A 16,776-nucleotide genomic window follows, 5' to 3' on the forward strand; every position below is an offset into this window, starting at 1 on the left:
TATCTCTATTGAGGTTGAAGTTGAGTGTGGTCATGTGTAACAGGTATAGGTGAAACAAAGTTAATTGTTGGATGTTTTTACTGGCCACACAACTCTGCTGTGGCAGTTCTAGAGTTATTCAAAGAAAGTCTAAGGTCAATAGTGCATAAATAGTCAGACCATGCAATACTACTTGGAGGCAACTTTAACCTGCCGAGTTGGATTGGGATGTCCATGGATTCATTGCAGGGAGTACAGACATACAGTCATACGAAATACTTCGAACACGTTTTCTGAAAATTGTCTTGAGCAGCTAGCTCAACAGCCCACATGCAGTGGAAATATCTTAGACCTTGCAGCTACAAATAGGCCAGATCTTATCGATAATGTCAGTACAGAACTAGGGATGAGCCATCAGGATGTTGTTATAGCAACTACGATTACGAAAGTTAATAAACCAGTCAAGAAGGCTAGGAGAGTGGTTTTGCTAGATAGAGCAGATAAGCAGTCATTGGCATCTTATTGAGACAGTGAATTGGCGTCACTTAGTACAAGTAAGATGGATGTAGAGGAATTACGGGCAAAGTTTAAGCAGATATTAAATCGATGTCTGGAGAGCTAAGTGCCTAATATGTGCATAAAGGATGGAAAATACCCACCATGGTTTAATAACAAAACATGTAAGATGCTGAGGAAGCAGAGGCTGTTGCACTCTAGGTTCAAAAGGGGATGCACAAATGACAAGCGAAGGTTAGTAGAGATTCACGAGTCTGTGAAAATATCTATGCCTGAAGCATGCAATAACTGCCACCGTCACACCTTAGCAAAAGATCTGGCAGAGTACCCGAGAAAATTCTGGTTGTATGTAAAATCACTAAGTGGGTCTAAGGCTTCCATATAGTCTCTTGTTGACCATTCTGGTATGGCAGTTGAAGATAACAAAATGAAAGCCGAAGTTTTAAATTTCACGTTCAAAAAATCATTCACACACGAGAACTGTACAAACATACAATATCAAAGCATCTCAAAGGAATGCTGCTAGATTTGTTACCGGAAGGTTAAAAGAAACTTAAGTGTTACGGAGATGCTTCTGGAACTCAAATGGGAATCCCTAGAGGGAAGGTGGCATTCTTTTCAGGAATCACTATTGAGAAAATTTAGAGAACCGGCATATGAAGATGACTGCCAAACAATTGTGCACCTGCCAGCAAACATGCTTAAGGACCATGAAGATAAGATACTAGAAATTAGGGCTCATACGGAGGCGTACAGACAGTCATTTTTCCCTCACTCTGTGAGTGGAACAGGAGGGGAAATGACAAGTAGAGGTACAGGGTACCACACACCTTACGGTGGCTTGTGAAGTATCGATGTAGATGCAGATATGTATCACTCCAGAGGAGTAATGTGTATCTTTACATCTAATTACTGATGAATGATACACTTGAGAATTATACAATAAGATCTCATACATAGAAGTGCAAATATTGTGTGGGGATTATTATTATTATTTAATGTGCTGAGCTCTATCAAAAGACAATGTGATTTTTCAACATGTGACAGCAATTACAGTGACTTCACAAAAGGAAATACCTGCTCAAACATGGAAATAATTATATCATGGATTGCCAATCTGCCTTGGAGATTCATTGCATTCCGAAGCATAGAGAGAAACAGTTGAAACTTGTAAAAAAATTAGATTTGTAATTAATCTTTGACATTCTTGCTGATTATGATTCCAAGTTCAGATATGATATCCAGAATCAAGAAAGTGGTTGCATGGCAAGTTTATGTATGTTTCATGAAGAGAATACAAACATTATCAATACTTCTGAAATCTCAAAGTTATTTGGTAAAGATTTAAGATGTGGTGTACCAGTTTATAACTGCAATGGAAGTACAGGTGAATCAGGAGTACGAGATGAACCATCATAGTCAAGAAGAAAAGGTTAAGAATGACAAATTACATTAATCTATCATGCTAGATCTAATCAAGCATTAGGCATGGATTTGCTGAGCAGTTTGCCATAGATGGGAAACAAACACACCTGCAAAGTTCTGCACTGGTCTTATATTGTCATTTTACCTAGATTAAGGTTGTCTCCTAAGGGTGTCAGAGAAAGTGAGTAAGTGGTTCATCTTAAGAACTTTAAATTAACCACATGGCTCTCATTTTTCATTAAAATGTGGGAGCCAGTTAATACTGTGGCTTGGTCTCATCTCGTACCCTTAGTCCGCAAAGTGGTAATAACACACGGGATTTTTTGACTGTTCATCCTGTTGTTATCAAGCTGGTAGAATCATCATCGTTGAGCCCTCAAAAGATGTGAAATTGATATCAGACTCTATTTTTGCCTTGCTTTTCATTCTTCAGTGTTTCCCTTTCTTTGAAGAACGATGTGGCATTTCTGAAGATAGCAATGATGACAGATGAAGAGGGAGGAGGAGGAGGAGGAGAAACATGATACCATCAACCATAATGTTATCAATGATCTGCACAATCTAGGTTTTGAATTAAATTGGCTACATTCATTTTGAATGGGCCATTCCACCTCCAGCCTTCAACAATTTACGAGAACTGCAGAAAACCTAAACCCATACGGTTAGGAAGGGATTTAAACTTCTGAAAGTGAGTCCAGTGATTTAACAGCTGGATTACCTTGGTTGTAGCAGCAGTTTTAAATGTGCACGAACTATTCAATATTCTCCGCCAACTAAAAATCTGGTAAGCTGGGCAAGGTCTTTACTAGCAAACAGCTGTTAAAAATATATCTACATCTGGTTTCATTTGTATTGTTAAAGGTTGTTTCGGGGGATTTTTTTTTTTGGAAGGGGGGGGGGGGGGGGAGGGGAGGAGTCTGTGGCTAAGCCATGTCTCCACAGTATCGTTCCTTATAGGACCGCTCAGTCTATGAGACATATGGCTGATTATATGAAATACAGCTGTCGTATTGAAGGTGAGTGAGAAATTGCATGCTAATACAAGTTTTGGCTTCCCTTCTTGTATCTGTAGCCCACATCGAAATTTAGAGCTTTTAATATAAGTTTCTACCATTCTCATGAACCATTAAAAAAGAAGACATTTCATTCGCTGAAATATGGAACACTCCATAATTACATGCAACAGTTGATATATCTCTGTGGACCCAACAAATAGTTGTCGGTTTTTTCATGATTGTCTTTTTTTATGTTCAGAGATAGAATACTAAAGCATTTTTAATCAACACAATCTTTCAATAAACTCTCAAACTTGGCAAATAACGCCACTACAGCAAGGACTATGAACTTTTACTTAACTACTATATTATTGAGACTGGCATTGCATTATAAGATAATAATAAATAAAACTAGTGTTTCAAACATTCTTGATTAACATCATGAGAAAGTTTCTAGTTGGCTATCATATGAATAGTAACCCTATATGCTAGAGTTACTGTGAAGATACAAATTGTTCATTACTTGATTCCATTAAGAATTAACACAAAAAACTCTAATTTTGAACTGTGGCCACACAGTACACAAATACTGTAATTCCACGGTATTAAAAAATTTCAGTACCTGCAGTGAACAGCTTCCCTGCACCTGACAGAACAATAGCTCTGCAATCTGCATTTTGTCCCAGATCATTGAAACATTCTCCAAGGTTACTGAAATTTAATTTTAAAAGCTTGAGTAATAAATACTCTCAACCAAAAGTGTAGATTATGTGTATTTAAATATGTTAACAGTGAGTATTAACTACTAACCCATTGCAAAAAATATTAAGGTAGTACTGATAGCTAACAGAATCTGGAAATAGCACAGTATCTATAAATGATATAAATTACAGAAACTTTTTTTCCCAAACTTATAACTCACTCTCTCTCTCTCTCTCTCTCTCTCTCTCTCTCTCTCTCTGGTGTCTTCGTGTCTTCCTTGACTCATCACCATTCTGTATGCCTAATATGGTCCTTAATGCTGGAATCAGTATAATGCTGTGTAGTGATTTTAATAGACTACTTCTTTCTTTGATTGAGACGTTATAATTATCAACAGTATTCAATAACTGAATGGCTTGATTTGACTTAAGTACATAACTTGCTGCATTTTGGTTAAATTTTAGAAAGCAAAAAACACAAATGTGGCAACCACAATTATGTACTTTGATTGTCAGAGCTTTTTCGTACATTAGTTTGTGGTTGTATGTAATAGAATGTTTCCTGAAATTATTTTCACATTGTGCCCACTCTAAGTGGACCACGACTCTGAAGTTCTGCCTTCCAGGGAAACTTTCTATACTTGGCCATCCAGCCATGTCTTACAGCCAGATTGGCAGAATAGGAAACTTCAGAGTACACAGCTCTTCTGAGAACACTACATTTCTTGGAATTTGCCAGAACAGGGGGAAGATACTGGCAGATTGATACTTTTACACAGCCTATAAGACTTTTCTGGATGGCTGAGTCGAGAGACTTTTCAGTGTGAAAGAGAGGTCCAAGCCTGATTCCAAGCATAGTCAGTCATTCACTTACAGGCATGTGGAACGAGTCAAGTTATCGGAACGAGTCAAGCTACACATTAACAGGCAGAGATACACATACAAATTCTGTGTGCTTACATGGGTTCACGATCATGTCATCATCATAAAATGTGAATTACATAGAAATATCTCAGGTCACAGGTAGAGAGAGAGAGAGAGAGAGAGAGAGAGAGAGAGAGAGAGAGAGAGAGAGAGAGAGAGAGAGAGAGAGAGAGAGAGAGATATTGAAAAATAATAGCATTTATATAAAGTTTTAAACGGCATTTATAATATCGTTAGGGGCAGTGGATTATATGATGTGTTAAACAGATTATCTGAAAAGGTATTACATCATGAATTGAAAGTGTATTTGACAAGACAAAATCCTGCCACAAGAAGATTCCAGACACTACAGCCAGTACAAGTTAAATGGCAGCAAGGCTTTCTCAGGATAGGAAGAAGAGCATTTATGATACTTGGAAACAACCAAGAAACCAATGTATCATCCCAGAGGACCAGCAAGAATGAAATATCTAAAATCATAGACTTCACTTGTGAGATACAATTCATGGCAGGAGAAACACATTAGGCAACACTTAATAAGAATGAGTTAAACATGCTCCTTAACTGAATCAAACAGTGATATTACATGAATAATTTCTCGATTTTAAGCCACAGTAGAATATAAATTGTAGGTAATAACGAGCACATTCCATGTAAAAATATCATAGTTAATTCAAAGTAATATGTACACTATAAATAATAATGTGCAACATGTGGCATAATATTCTCTTTGTGTATGGATGGAAATAGATGAAAAACCCTTCTTGGATTGTTCCCTATACATTTCGAATGTAAGTAGAAAATTAAGAGTGACGTCACATTCGGCAAGCAGCCTATAAGTGTTTTGGGGAAACAGAGCCCCATGGAGGTGTGTGTGTGTGTGTGTGTGTGTGTGTGTGTGTGTGTGTGTGTGTGTGTGTGGTGGTAATGTGTGAACCGATACCATGATGTGTTAGTCCACATAACGTACAAGACAACTGTTACAATATAGTTTGTACCTCTATAACCAAATACAACAAAGTAGTAGGAGTCCTTTTCTTCTTCTTCTTCTTCTTCTTCTTCTTCAGTTTGAAGACTAGCTTCATGCAGCTCTCCATACCTGTCTCTCTCTGTCCTTGTGCAAAAATGGAGCATGAATAAAAGGTTTTACAGTCATACAAAACAGACTCATTTCGGTAGACAGACCATTTCGTCAAGTTTTTACTCCATATTGTATATATAAAGGCACCATTTGTGCTGGAGCAAACATCGATGTGCTTGTGGTTCACTGAAGTCACCAATACAAACTGCCTAGGATAGCACAATAGCAGCCAGCTTTGAAAATCTGTTCATTGGGTTGCCTGTTTGCACGTGCAAACTAATTCAATGAAACAATGTGGAGCAGATTATTTGTCTACTCGTTCTGAGATTCCTCCACCCTAGAGCGGCTACACCACGGCAAGTATTATGAAATTACACTTGGAGAGAGAGCTCTATCCACTGGTATATGTCTTTTTCCTGTATGTCTTGTAGTTTTCGCACAGTTGTCTTCTGAAACCCCAGACGTACTTACAAGTAACTCTGCATGTGGTATACAGAGTATTAAAAATATATTACAAGATGTGGTTGGTCCATGGGTACCTTGCGAGTATATTTTGCTAATAAACGTATGTTAAAAAAATGCCTTGTTTACATGCAAGTGTCCCTGGAAAAGTGCAGGAAAATGTCGGCAGTTTGGACAACACAGGCTAGGCAAGGAGTAAAGAAGAAAATACATATTGCAGTCACTTTGTGACTGTTGATGTGCTAGGGCCTCTGAAATGGGACTGTAGGTAAGCAAATTGACACAGACTAGCAGTAGAGAGAACACTGTGATGTGGATGTGTTTGCCAGTGGTATTTCTTCATTTGTTTACAATACACACAGCAATAGATGTAGACAACAGTAGAGTACACTACTGTATTGTGTTCCGTAGTTTAGTAGTGTTTGTAGTTTTCAGTAACTCGTGTGACTAAAGTAAAATGAGATTGAGCATTGATGGTTGTGTGCATAACTGGAGTTTACACTAACATGCTTCACATGTTTGGGGAAACCCAAAGGAATGCAAGAGGGGTTTGCCAGCTCTGCGAAGAACATTACCCCAACAAGTGTCACCCAGCCCACATCACGTTTACAGGGATGGAGGTGGGTTCATGTGAAATGGACAGCTTATGTCCTGATCATCACCACACGCCTGTAAACACAGGGCACATCAGAATTTGAAGAAGCTTTATGTCCGCATCTCGCAATGCAGCCTTTATGAGCATCCCGGCTATAGCACACGCCACAGGTGTGAAATGCATGGTAGTGCGGCACATTAGGCACAATGAGCACCTCCGTACCTACAAACTACATAAGGCTACTGCAATGACTCTGGATGACTTTCCTCATTTTGTCAACTTTTGCCAATGGTTGCTATAACAAAGTATGCAGATTCCTCATTTCCTACAATGTATTTTGTTTTCTGATGAGTGTCTCTTTATGAGGGGTCACATGTTCCAATGCCAGAAACAGCTATACTTGGATGGAAGGACATCCTCACGGGCCGCATATCTGAAGCCATCAGTGCTTTGTTGTAAGTGTGGGGCCAAGTCTCACTGATGACCCTGTCACAGGTCCATACATCATGCCCAATGTTGATGGTGCCAATTACCTCGTATTTATGTGAGATGTCTTATCCAGTTGTTGGACAAGGGGCCTTTAGACATTCCTCATGCCATGTGGTTCGAGTAGGTGGTGTTCCTGCACACTTCAACAATGTGGTATGTGGCCATTCGAATGACACCTTTGGTAACACATTGTTTGGACATGAAGGCCCAATAGCCTGACCTCCTCACTCACCATACCTGATACCACTAGACATGAAAACTGTGGTGTACAAGACTCCCATGGTGTCACCACAAGATCTTGTGGCATGAATATGTGCAGAAATCATTGGAGTCATTTGCGATATGCCAGAAATCTTTCCAAAGTTTCAGCAATACATCATCAGACAAAAAACAAAGTGTATCAGAGTGGGTTGCAGTCATATTGAGCACCTTCTGTAAGAGAATTAAACCGGTGTTTACTGATAGTGATGTACAGAGTTTTCTCTATTTCTTGTCTACCATGTGCAGTCCAAACCACCTACGTCAACCTCTACATTTCACACTGAAAGGTAGCACATCTGGCAACCAGCAGGATATGCCATAATGAACCAAAGTACGAGATTGTGATTTGGTAAATCTGTTATAACTTCAAGTTGAACAAATATATTTCAAGGAAGACGCAATACATGAAAGTCACAGATCAAGTAAACAGAGTAAGACGTGTGTACACTTTAACATGTGTTGTGTGACATTTGAGTACATAAGGACAGCGTACTTCGCCTTTTTTCAATCTGTTTTAAGGTATGGGTTAATACTCTGGGGAAACAGCAGAAAAATAAATGAAATTATGGTGATCCAGAAGAAAGCAATCAGAGTAATGGCTAAGGTAGATAATAGAACACATTGTAAACCATTGTTCATTAAAAATAGAATTTTAACAGTAATTAACTTATATATTCTTGACAGTGTTAACTACATACTTGCTGAACTACCTAATTTAAGTGTAACAAATGAAAGGCATGGCTACTATACAAGAACGTGTACTTCTCTGCTGTTGCCACAAAATAGATTAGCTAAAACTAACAATAGTCATAAGTATATGGCAATTAAAATATATAACAAATTGTCTAAAAATGGGTCAATCAAGCCTGACAAATTATTTAAAGATAATGTTCATAACTTCTTGTTAACTAATCCATTCTATTCATTAGAAGAATTTTTAGAAATGCGCAATATCAACTTAAATATGTAAAAATTTACTTTGTAAAATTAATAGGTTAAGTGAACTGACGAAGTCTATTGCATGTAACAATGCTGAATGACTAATAAAGAATCTGAATCTGAACAGTCAAATCATAACCGAGTTCGAGTATAGCGGCCGCTGCCTGGCTGGCCGCTTAGGTGGCGCTGCTGCTGCATGGCTGGCAGACAGCACCGCATGTAGAGGATGCACGTAACTGCGCGGCGGCACTTTGAAAGATCGGAAAGTCACAACAAAAATGAGAATTGAATTTAGTTTCCAAATTTCGTATGATAGCTAGTTTTCGCTTCTAGAATTTATTTTGTTATGCACATAATGTAATTTCTCTTTTCTTTTTTCATTTACACAATCGTAGTAGCAATCCAATACTCCAAACAAAGCATTTATGTGATTTTACACAGTCCACTATCAGCTGTTTATATACTAGCAGTCATGATCTAACAAAAATAATGAGGTTACTCAGAATTAACATTCCTGAGTGCAAGTATTCCGATAAACTGTAGACAGTGTGGCTAACAAGGTAGTCTTTCACTGTGTTTTTAAATATTTGGAGATTTCCAATATCCTGCCAGATGTACACCAGCGATCTATTAGAGATTTTTGTACCCAAGTACAAAACTTCATTCCCAACGTTAGAGAGGGATGCGTAGCTTATAGAAATCATTTCTATTTATAGTACTGGAGTTGTGAATTTTTCAGTACATTGTACAGGCACCTTTGTTCTCAACCAGGCATAATTCAATCTTTCAAAAAATACTTCTTGACTCATCAGCTGACAAAATTACGTCTGGTGGTGTAGAATGAACAACCTATTTACAGGAACTGCTTTTAATGAACAATTTTTTGTCTTATGTTTTCAGCTAGGAAGAATTTGACACTTTTAGTAGCCAATTTCACACCATCTGTCCCACTACTACTATTGCCTGGATGTCCAATAGCATTTGCTTCACTGAGTTTGTTTCATGCCTGTTACAATGTGGGCAAAACCAAATCCTGATGTACGTAACTCTAGGTGTCCTAAATAAGAACTATCCAAGACGTAATTTATAACAATAATGGAAGTTCGTGGCTGGAACAGTATGTAAAATAAGGAAAAAGTAACCACTCACCTCCTAGCAGACCAGTTCTTGGAGCACAGAAAACAGCATTCACATTAGCTATCGAGCTTTCCCCCCCCCCCCCCCCCCCCTCCGTCTCTCTCTCTCTCTCCGTGTGTGTGTGTGTCCTTTCCTTTTGTTAGTACTCAAAAGCTAGTGTGAACGCTGTCTGCCGTTGTGTGTTTCTGTGCTCCCACATCAATCTGCTATGAATGAGTAGTTGCCTTTCCCTTATTTCACATAGTGCTCCAAGACATAATCTATATTAAAATCTACCAAATGTTATTAATACCACCTCTAAGGGATTGATGAAGTTTAAAAGATTTCCTATTGTGGCCTACAGGTTGTCAGAAAACCTTGCTATCTTTTATGTATCCAGGTCTAATACTGAAGTACACCAGATAGCTGTTCAATTCAGTATTCACTGATGTCTCTGGCATGGAGCTTGTGTGTGTGTGTGTGTGTGTGTGTGTGTGTGTGTGTGTGTGTGTGTAACTCCTTTCCTCACAATGCACCTATAAAATGTGATACAAACTTGTATCCATCTAGAAGTCTCTATTCAATTTCTGTGACTTCCAAATGATGTTATGGCATGCACAGCACATCTGTAGTAATACTTTAATCTTCCACCAGTTAACTGGGAAGATTACAGTTTTGTCAGTGATGGGTGTGATAAGACATCCTGTGAAACTTTACTAAATGCCTTCTCTGAGAACTACTGAGAACAGATAATCAGGAAACCTATCCATGATGGCAATATATTGAATCTAATTGCAACAAATAGATCTGACCTCGAAACTGCTATCAGTGACCATGACATGGTTGTGGCCACATTGATTGACAAAGGACAACTGAAACAAGCAGAAATATATCTACTTTCAGTAAACTAGATAAAAAAATCAGTAGTGTTATATCTCAATGAGGAACTTGAGACTTTCAGCACAGGGCAGGAGCATGTAGAAGAACTCTGGCTCAAGATGAAAAGAATAGCTGACCATGCACTGGATAGATATATACCCCGTAGAGCAGTTCCTAATGGGGGGGAACGTCCATGGTATACATTCACTGTACAGAAACTTCTAAGAAACAGAGGTTAGTGCGCAACAGTTGTAAAACATAGCGTAGGGCTATAGATGGGGAGATGCTGAATTGAACGTGTTTGGCTGTCTACAGAGCAATGTGTGATGCCTTCAGTGACTACCATAGCAGAATATTGTCAAGTGATCTTTCACTGGTCGTATGTAAAGGTTATTAATGGCACCAAAGTTAGTGTCCAATCCTCAGCAAATGAAGGTAGCAAAGCAAAAACTGAGATGCTGAACTCCATTTTCAAATGTTCCTTTACAAAGGAAAACCCAGGAGAATTGCCCCAGTTTAATCCTCATACCACTGACAAGATGAATGAAATGATTATTAGTGTCAGTGGTGTTGAGAAACACCCTAAACTGTTAAAATTAAACAAAGCTCCAGAAACCAACAGAATCCCTGTCAGCTTCTATACTGAATTTGCAGCTGAGTTAGCCCCTGTTCTTACTGTAATCTATCATAGATCCCTCAAACGAAAAACTGTGCCCAGTTCTTGGAAAAAGACACAAGTCAAACCCGTCTACAAGAAGGATAGTAGAAGTGATCCACATAACTACTATGTTGTATCCTTGACATTGATTTGTTGTACAATCTTGGAACACATTTTGAGCTCAAGCATGAGGTAACAACCAGCATGGATTTCGAAAACACTGATCATGTGAAACCCAACTTGGACTTTTCTCACATGACATACTGAAAGCTTTCGATCAAGACAACCAGTTAGTTGGAGTGTTTCTTGATTTCTTAAAAGCATTTGACTCAGTACTGCACCTACGCTTATTGTCAAAAGTGGGACCATATAGGGTGTCAAGTGAAATTTGTGACTGGACTGAGGACTTTTTGGTAGGGAAGACATAGCATGTTGTCTTGGATGGAAAGTCATCATCAGATGTAGAAATAATTTCAGGCATGCCTAAGGGAAGTGTGTTGGGACCCTTGCTGTACATATTGTACGTTAATGACCTTGCAGACAATATTAACAGTAAAATCTGGATTTTTTTAAGATGGTACAGTTTTCTATGTACTATCTGAAAAAAGCTGCATAAATATTCAGTCATTTCTTGATGAGATTTCAACGTGGTGCAGAGATTGGCAAAAATGAAGTATCCTATGACTATAATAACAATTAGTCACTGCTGGAATCAGCCAACTCGTACACATACCTGAGTGTAACACTTTGTAGGGATATGAAATGGAATGATCACATAGGTTCTGTCACGGATAAAGAAGGCGGTAGATTTCAGTTTATTGGTCGAATACTGGGGAAATGTAATCAGTCTATACACAGGAGATTGTGCAACTAGTTCTAGAATTCTGCTGAAGTGTGTGGGACCCATACCAGATAGGACTAACAAGGGATATTGAATGGACACAGAGAAGGGCAGCACGAATTGTCACAGGGTTGTTTAATCCATGGGAGTGTGTCACAGAGATAGTGAAGGTACTGAACTGGTAGGAAGACAGACGTAAACTATCCCAAGAAAGTCTACTAACAAATCATCAAGAACTGCCTTTAAATGATTGCTCTGGGAATATACTAGAATGCCCTACATATCGCTGACCCAGGGACTGCGAGGATAAGATTAGAATAATTACTGCACGGACAGAGGCATTCGAACAACAATTCTTCCTGTGCTCCATACGTGAATGGAACAGAAAGAAAACCTAATAACTGGTACAATGGAACATATCCTCTGCCATGCACCTCACAGTGGTTTGCAGAGTATAGATGTAGATGTACTGTTGCAACTGTATGTATCGTTACTCAGCAACTATCTCCTTCAGAAAAATTTGCCATAAAAATGTCTTAGTAAAATTATTGGGAATTGCAGGGCTTGGAGAGACAGTAAATGCTTCTGGAAGACAGTCATGTAAGTAACCTCTTACTGGGAACATTCAAATGTAGACAATGCCAAGTGTGGTGTGACCATGTGAGGAGTGAGGCAATAACAAAACCATTGTGTGATGGGAGAGTCCTGAAGCTTTGTATTTACACACTCAGCAGGATGTTCTGATCACTCAAAGAGTGACACAATCTTCACATCTATATGAGGAGCTTTTCCACCACCGTGACTACTATCACTTTCAATTGTGTACTTACTGCTAATATCCAATCTGTTCCTGGAACCACCAATAACCACGACATGATTTTCTCTACCAAGATCTTTCCTCCTGTTTAATCTGTCAGACAGCTTCGAATTAAATGCTGTTAGTTATTCAATGGGCTATTCAATTACAAATGGTTCCATTTACAAACACTTGGTACACTAGTGTTCACAAAGCACGCAATGTATATTATCAGAAATATGATGTATATTACCAATAAATTTGTAGCTACTCTTTAAAAACTCATATTTTGATACATTAAATTTCCTTAACGGATAAGTACCATTTTTTACTTTTTATTTATTAATTTACTTATTTAAGAATAACACTCTAAACAAGTGAGGTTACTCCAGAAAAAATGAAGTATGCAATTACACCAAACATAGGAAAATACTCACTGCCACATTGCTTCATTGAAAGCATTTAATTTTTCAGGCCTGTTTAATTCCACATGATAAACATACGGGCTCACTGAAGACACTGCCAGAGCCTCATATGATGGGCCTGTTGATGCCATTCTTTGGCCTGCTGAAAAGACGAAGAAACCTTTGTGACCAAATATTTTGGGACTAGAATACAACATACTTTTTGTATGATTTCAATAAGAGAAACTTGGTGACACTACTAAACAAGTCAATGATGGTATTAAATAAATTAGTATCCAACGACTGAAGATTAAATTTTTTACACAGTATACAATTTTTTTAACCAACAAGATTGTAAATGTTAACTAATCCCTGAGAAAATGTTCATTTATGCCTGATAAATTCTCTCTGAAGTATTATTTCTTAAATGTACATAATATATTTGTCTGTATTTATTCCTGTTATTGCTCACAGTCTGCTCCAATCATGTGTCATTAATTGCACCGCATATTATTTCTTCTTATAGGCCTACCTAGCAAAAACTATGTATGTAATACATGTAATGTTTATCGTATTCTTTTGTTATTTAAAAGGCCTTCATGTAACACATTAAATTGTTAAAATTTACCTTTAAATGCACAATTGCTTTTTTCCAATATTATATGTATGGACTATACAATATGGTGTGCGTAGTGAATGAAGTGATATGATACAATGTGTGTATAGTGTGTGCAGTAACTGATAGTGAGATATGAGTGAACAGTGTGGCATTACATTATTTAATAAGTTATTTGTAAAAAAAGTACTGTATACCAGGAATAACTCTAATGATTGTCTATAACTACCGTAGAAGTCTGTAAATATATGTGTATACGAATTAGCTTATTTTAAATTGATATAATCTTGTAAATACTTTGACATGTCCTTTATCCTTGTACAAAGAGATCTACGGGTGAACAAAGCTGCTGCTGTTAGTAGTAGTAGTAATAGTAGTAGCACAGTCTAAAATGTCATGTTAGACTGTGGGAGTGGTAGCAGTAGTAGTAGTAGTAGTAGTTGTTTCTTGGATCACTATAACACATTCACATGGCACTATTATACTCTGTTGTGTACTAACAGTTGCGAACTTTGTAATGAAAACTACACACAAAACTGGATTTCAAGCATGATATTTCTTAGGGCTGTTTAATTGAAAGTTAAATTCCATATAATAAAACCATTGTGCTCCTTAAAGGGAATATATCAAACTTTGTTCTATTTATTTGTCGCTGTAGGAACTATGATTGGGCTTGAGGGGGTGGGGAATTGTCTTTCTGTATTAATACACAGCACTTCTACCTCTCGCAAGATACCTTTGGTTTCTTAGTAACTTAAATATTGTGTTTCCTTCGCTTTTCCTCTATAACACTAAACTTGACTACTAGTAATAAAATGACTTTTAAGCTACTGTACGTATCACTGTACAATTAAAGTCCTTGGATGATTTATTTTAAAGTTTTCACCATCTTCAAAAGCCGCATATGTAATTGTAGATAAAGAAGAAACACACACACACACACACACACACACACACACACAAATAGGCGTGCAATATACAACCAAGGCGTTTTAATAGCATAATAAAAAACAAAGTACAGTTCTGGTCTTAGGTTCTCCCAAAATTTCATTCACTACAACTGGCAGAATATGCGATTAGCCTCGTAGTTACATTTATGTTTATAGCACAACCGTATCCTCTACGAGAGTTTCCGATTTTAAGGATTTGCTCGTAAACTCCCTGAACGCGTCTCCATCCATTTTTCTGCTATTGTTGTTTTGTAATATACTGTGGCACCCTGTTTATTGAAATACCTCTTCGAAACCAGTTATGAGAAACCAGTAATATTCTAGCTGAAATCTGAAGAAACAAGTTTTCCTTTTTTTCTCATTAGGTGTATTGCGAGCCTAAGCTTTAGAACAGGAGCAAAACATATAGCGAACTTACTCCGCGAAATCACAGCCCCGGAAAACACCGCTCTTACCGCATTCAACATCTTTCACCTCTAACTTTAACTCACAATATGCAGTATGCACGTACAAGAGCGTTTGACTGCAGTGGCATTTGCTACCAAAGTTCAGATCATGATTTGGTGGACTTCGCCCAGTCCAGTGAATCATCTACCAGTTCACCTGTACGACTGTACAGCTAATCTCATGTTCAGTCAGAACAGCTGCGAGCCATCACATATGTTACAAGTCACAGTGACTAAGAAATCACAACAACTTTAGTGAATATGGCTGCGATTTCAGTCACATTTATCACAAGAGCATTTAACATTCAACGTTGTTTGCCATCTGTTGGACGAATTTCGTACTTCTTTCTGTGAACCTTGTGTAATGCCACCGAGTCTATAGCCCGCTTCGTTCACGTTAGATGACGTTTCCGCGCATACAGGCGGAACAATAGGGAGGCGTGAAGGGGACGAAGTTTCCGCATGGGAGGCGGCAGAGAGCGAGCAAACGAAGTCCGTGTTACCGAACTGTGTTGCTGCAGACAACAATTCTGTTCCATTTGTTTTCGGTACACCGTATTGTAGTTCAAATCTATGAGGGAATAATACATTTTAAAACCGATTTCGATCATTCGTCTACATGAGAGAAATGTTAGTAGGTGAGTTTAGAGGTTGTGTCCACTGCTCCACAGCAGTTGCCTGTGTGACGTCGGAAGGCGAGAACAGCTGATGCAGCTTTGTGAAGACGTCAAGAACAATTTTTCTCAAAACGACGATTGTCTAACGACAAGATCATCCAAAATAGTTGCAATAAGTGCCATTTATCGCGATTTGGACTGTATTATAAGTAAAAATCTAATACATAACAAAATAAACTGAAATCGTTTTGTTTGCTTGACAATTCATTCTACTCCATATAATTTTTAAATGTGTATAATGCGCGTATGTGGACGTGTTTCACTACTGTCAATGTAAACCACTATGTGTAAAAAAGAATTACTGGTAGAAAACACTAGTGCAAAAAAATTGTCAGTATATTATCATATTTTTCGGTGTCAACAGGCATTATGAGTTTAAACTAACTGCTTCGACATTATAGTGGGAGAACACTTAGTTTTTTATATAGAAAAGGAATGTCTAAGGACCAGTTCGGATTGCTATTAACAAATAGATACAGGAACTTTGTTGACTCCACTCTTGTTAAATTCCCATCATTGTATTTAACATTAATCTCACCTTCGAGATTTTGGCTTGTACGGAATTGAATCAATTGAGTTTTTTCAAAATTTAGTGATAATCCATTAGAAGTAAACCAGTTAAAGGTCTCCTGAAAAATTGCATTTACAGTGATCTCAAGATTAGTATTTGTTGAATTGGCTACCAGAATCGTTGTGTCATCAGCAAACAAAGTAAATTTTACCTTAGCGCTTGTACACATTGGAAGGTCATTTATGAAAATAAGGAAAAGTAGAGGAGCCAGAGTAGAGCCCTGGGGGACTCAGCAGTTTATTGTGCCCCAAGATGAGGCCACTGGTTCCCCATTAGTGTCGTTTACCATGACTTTCTGTTTCTGGTCCTTTAAATAGGAGGAAAGCCACATCCTTGCTTCTCCAGTTAACCCATAAAATTCTGGATTTCTCAGAAAAATCTCATGCTCAAGCAATCGAACGCCTTAGAAAGGTCTCAAAAAATTCCAATTGGAAACATTTTGTTATTGAATGATT

The 16,776-nt window shown here is 37.9% G+C and overlaps 1 protein-coding gene across 6 annotated transcripts in view; it reads right to left on the bottom strand.

Moving 5' to 3' along the window:
- LOC124777869 (delta(3,5)-Delta(2,4)-dienoyl-CoA isomerase, mitochondrial) overlaps positions 1-15,487 on the bottom strand; it is a 64,126-nt gene extending 48,639 nt beyond the window's left edge. The window contains exons 1-3 of one of the 6 annotated variants that reach the window (XM_047253409.1): positions 15,416-15,487; positions 13,095-13,224; positions 3,538-3,626 (exon numbers count right to left, since the gene is read on the bottom strand). In XM_047253409.1, coding sequence (XP_047109365.1) covers positions 3,538-3,626; positions 13,095-13,213 — 208 coding nt within the window. In that variant the 5' untranslated portion in view covers positions 13,214-13,224; positions 15,416-15,487. Of the gene's footprint in view, positions 1-3,537; positions 3,627-13,094; positions 13,225-14,769; positions 14,918-15,045; positions 15,334-15,415 lie in introns of those variants that run through there. The other 5 variants (XM_047253405.1, XM_047253408.1, XM_047253406.1 and 2 more) reach the window with 5 other exon arrangements.
- Positions 15,488-16,776: the final 1,289 nt, after the last annotated feature.

The sequence above is a fragment of the Schistocerca piceifrons genome, chromosome 2, assembly GCF_021461385.2.
Source record: "Schistocerca piceifrons isolate TAMUIC-IGC-003096 chromosome 2, iqSchPice1.1, whole genome shotgun sequence".
NCBI classification, from domain to species: Eukaryota; Metazoa; Arthropoda; class Insecta; order Orthoptera; family Acrididae; genus Schistocerca; species Schistocerca piceifrons.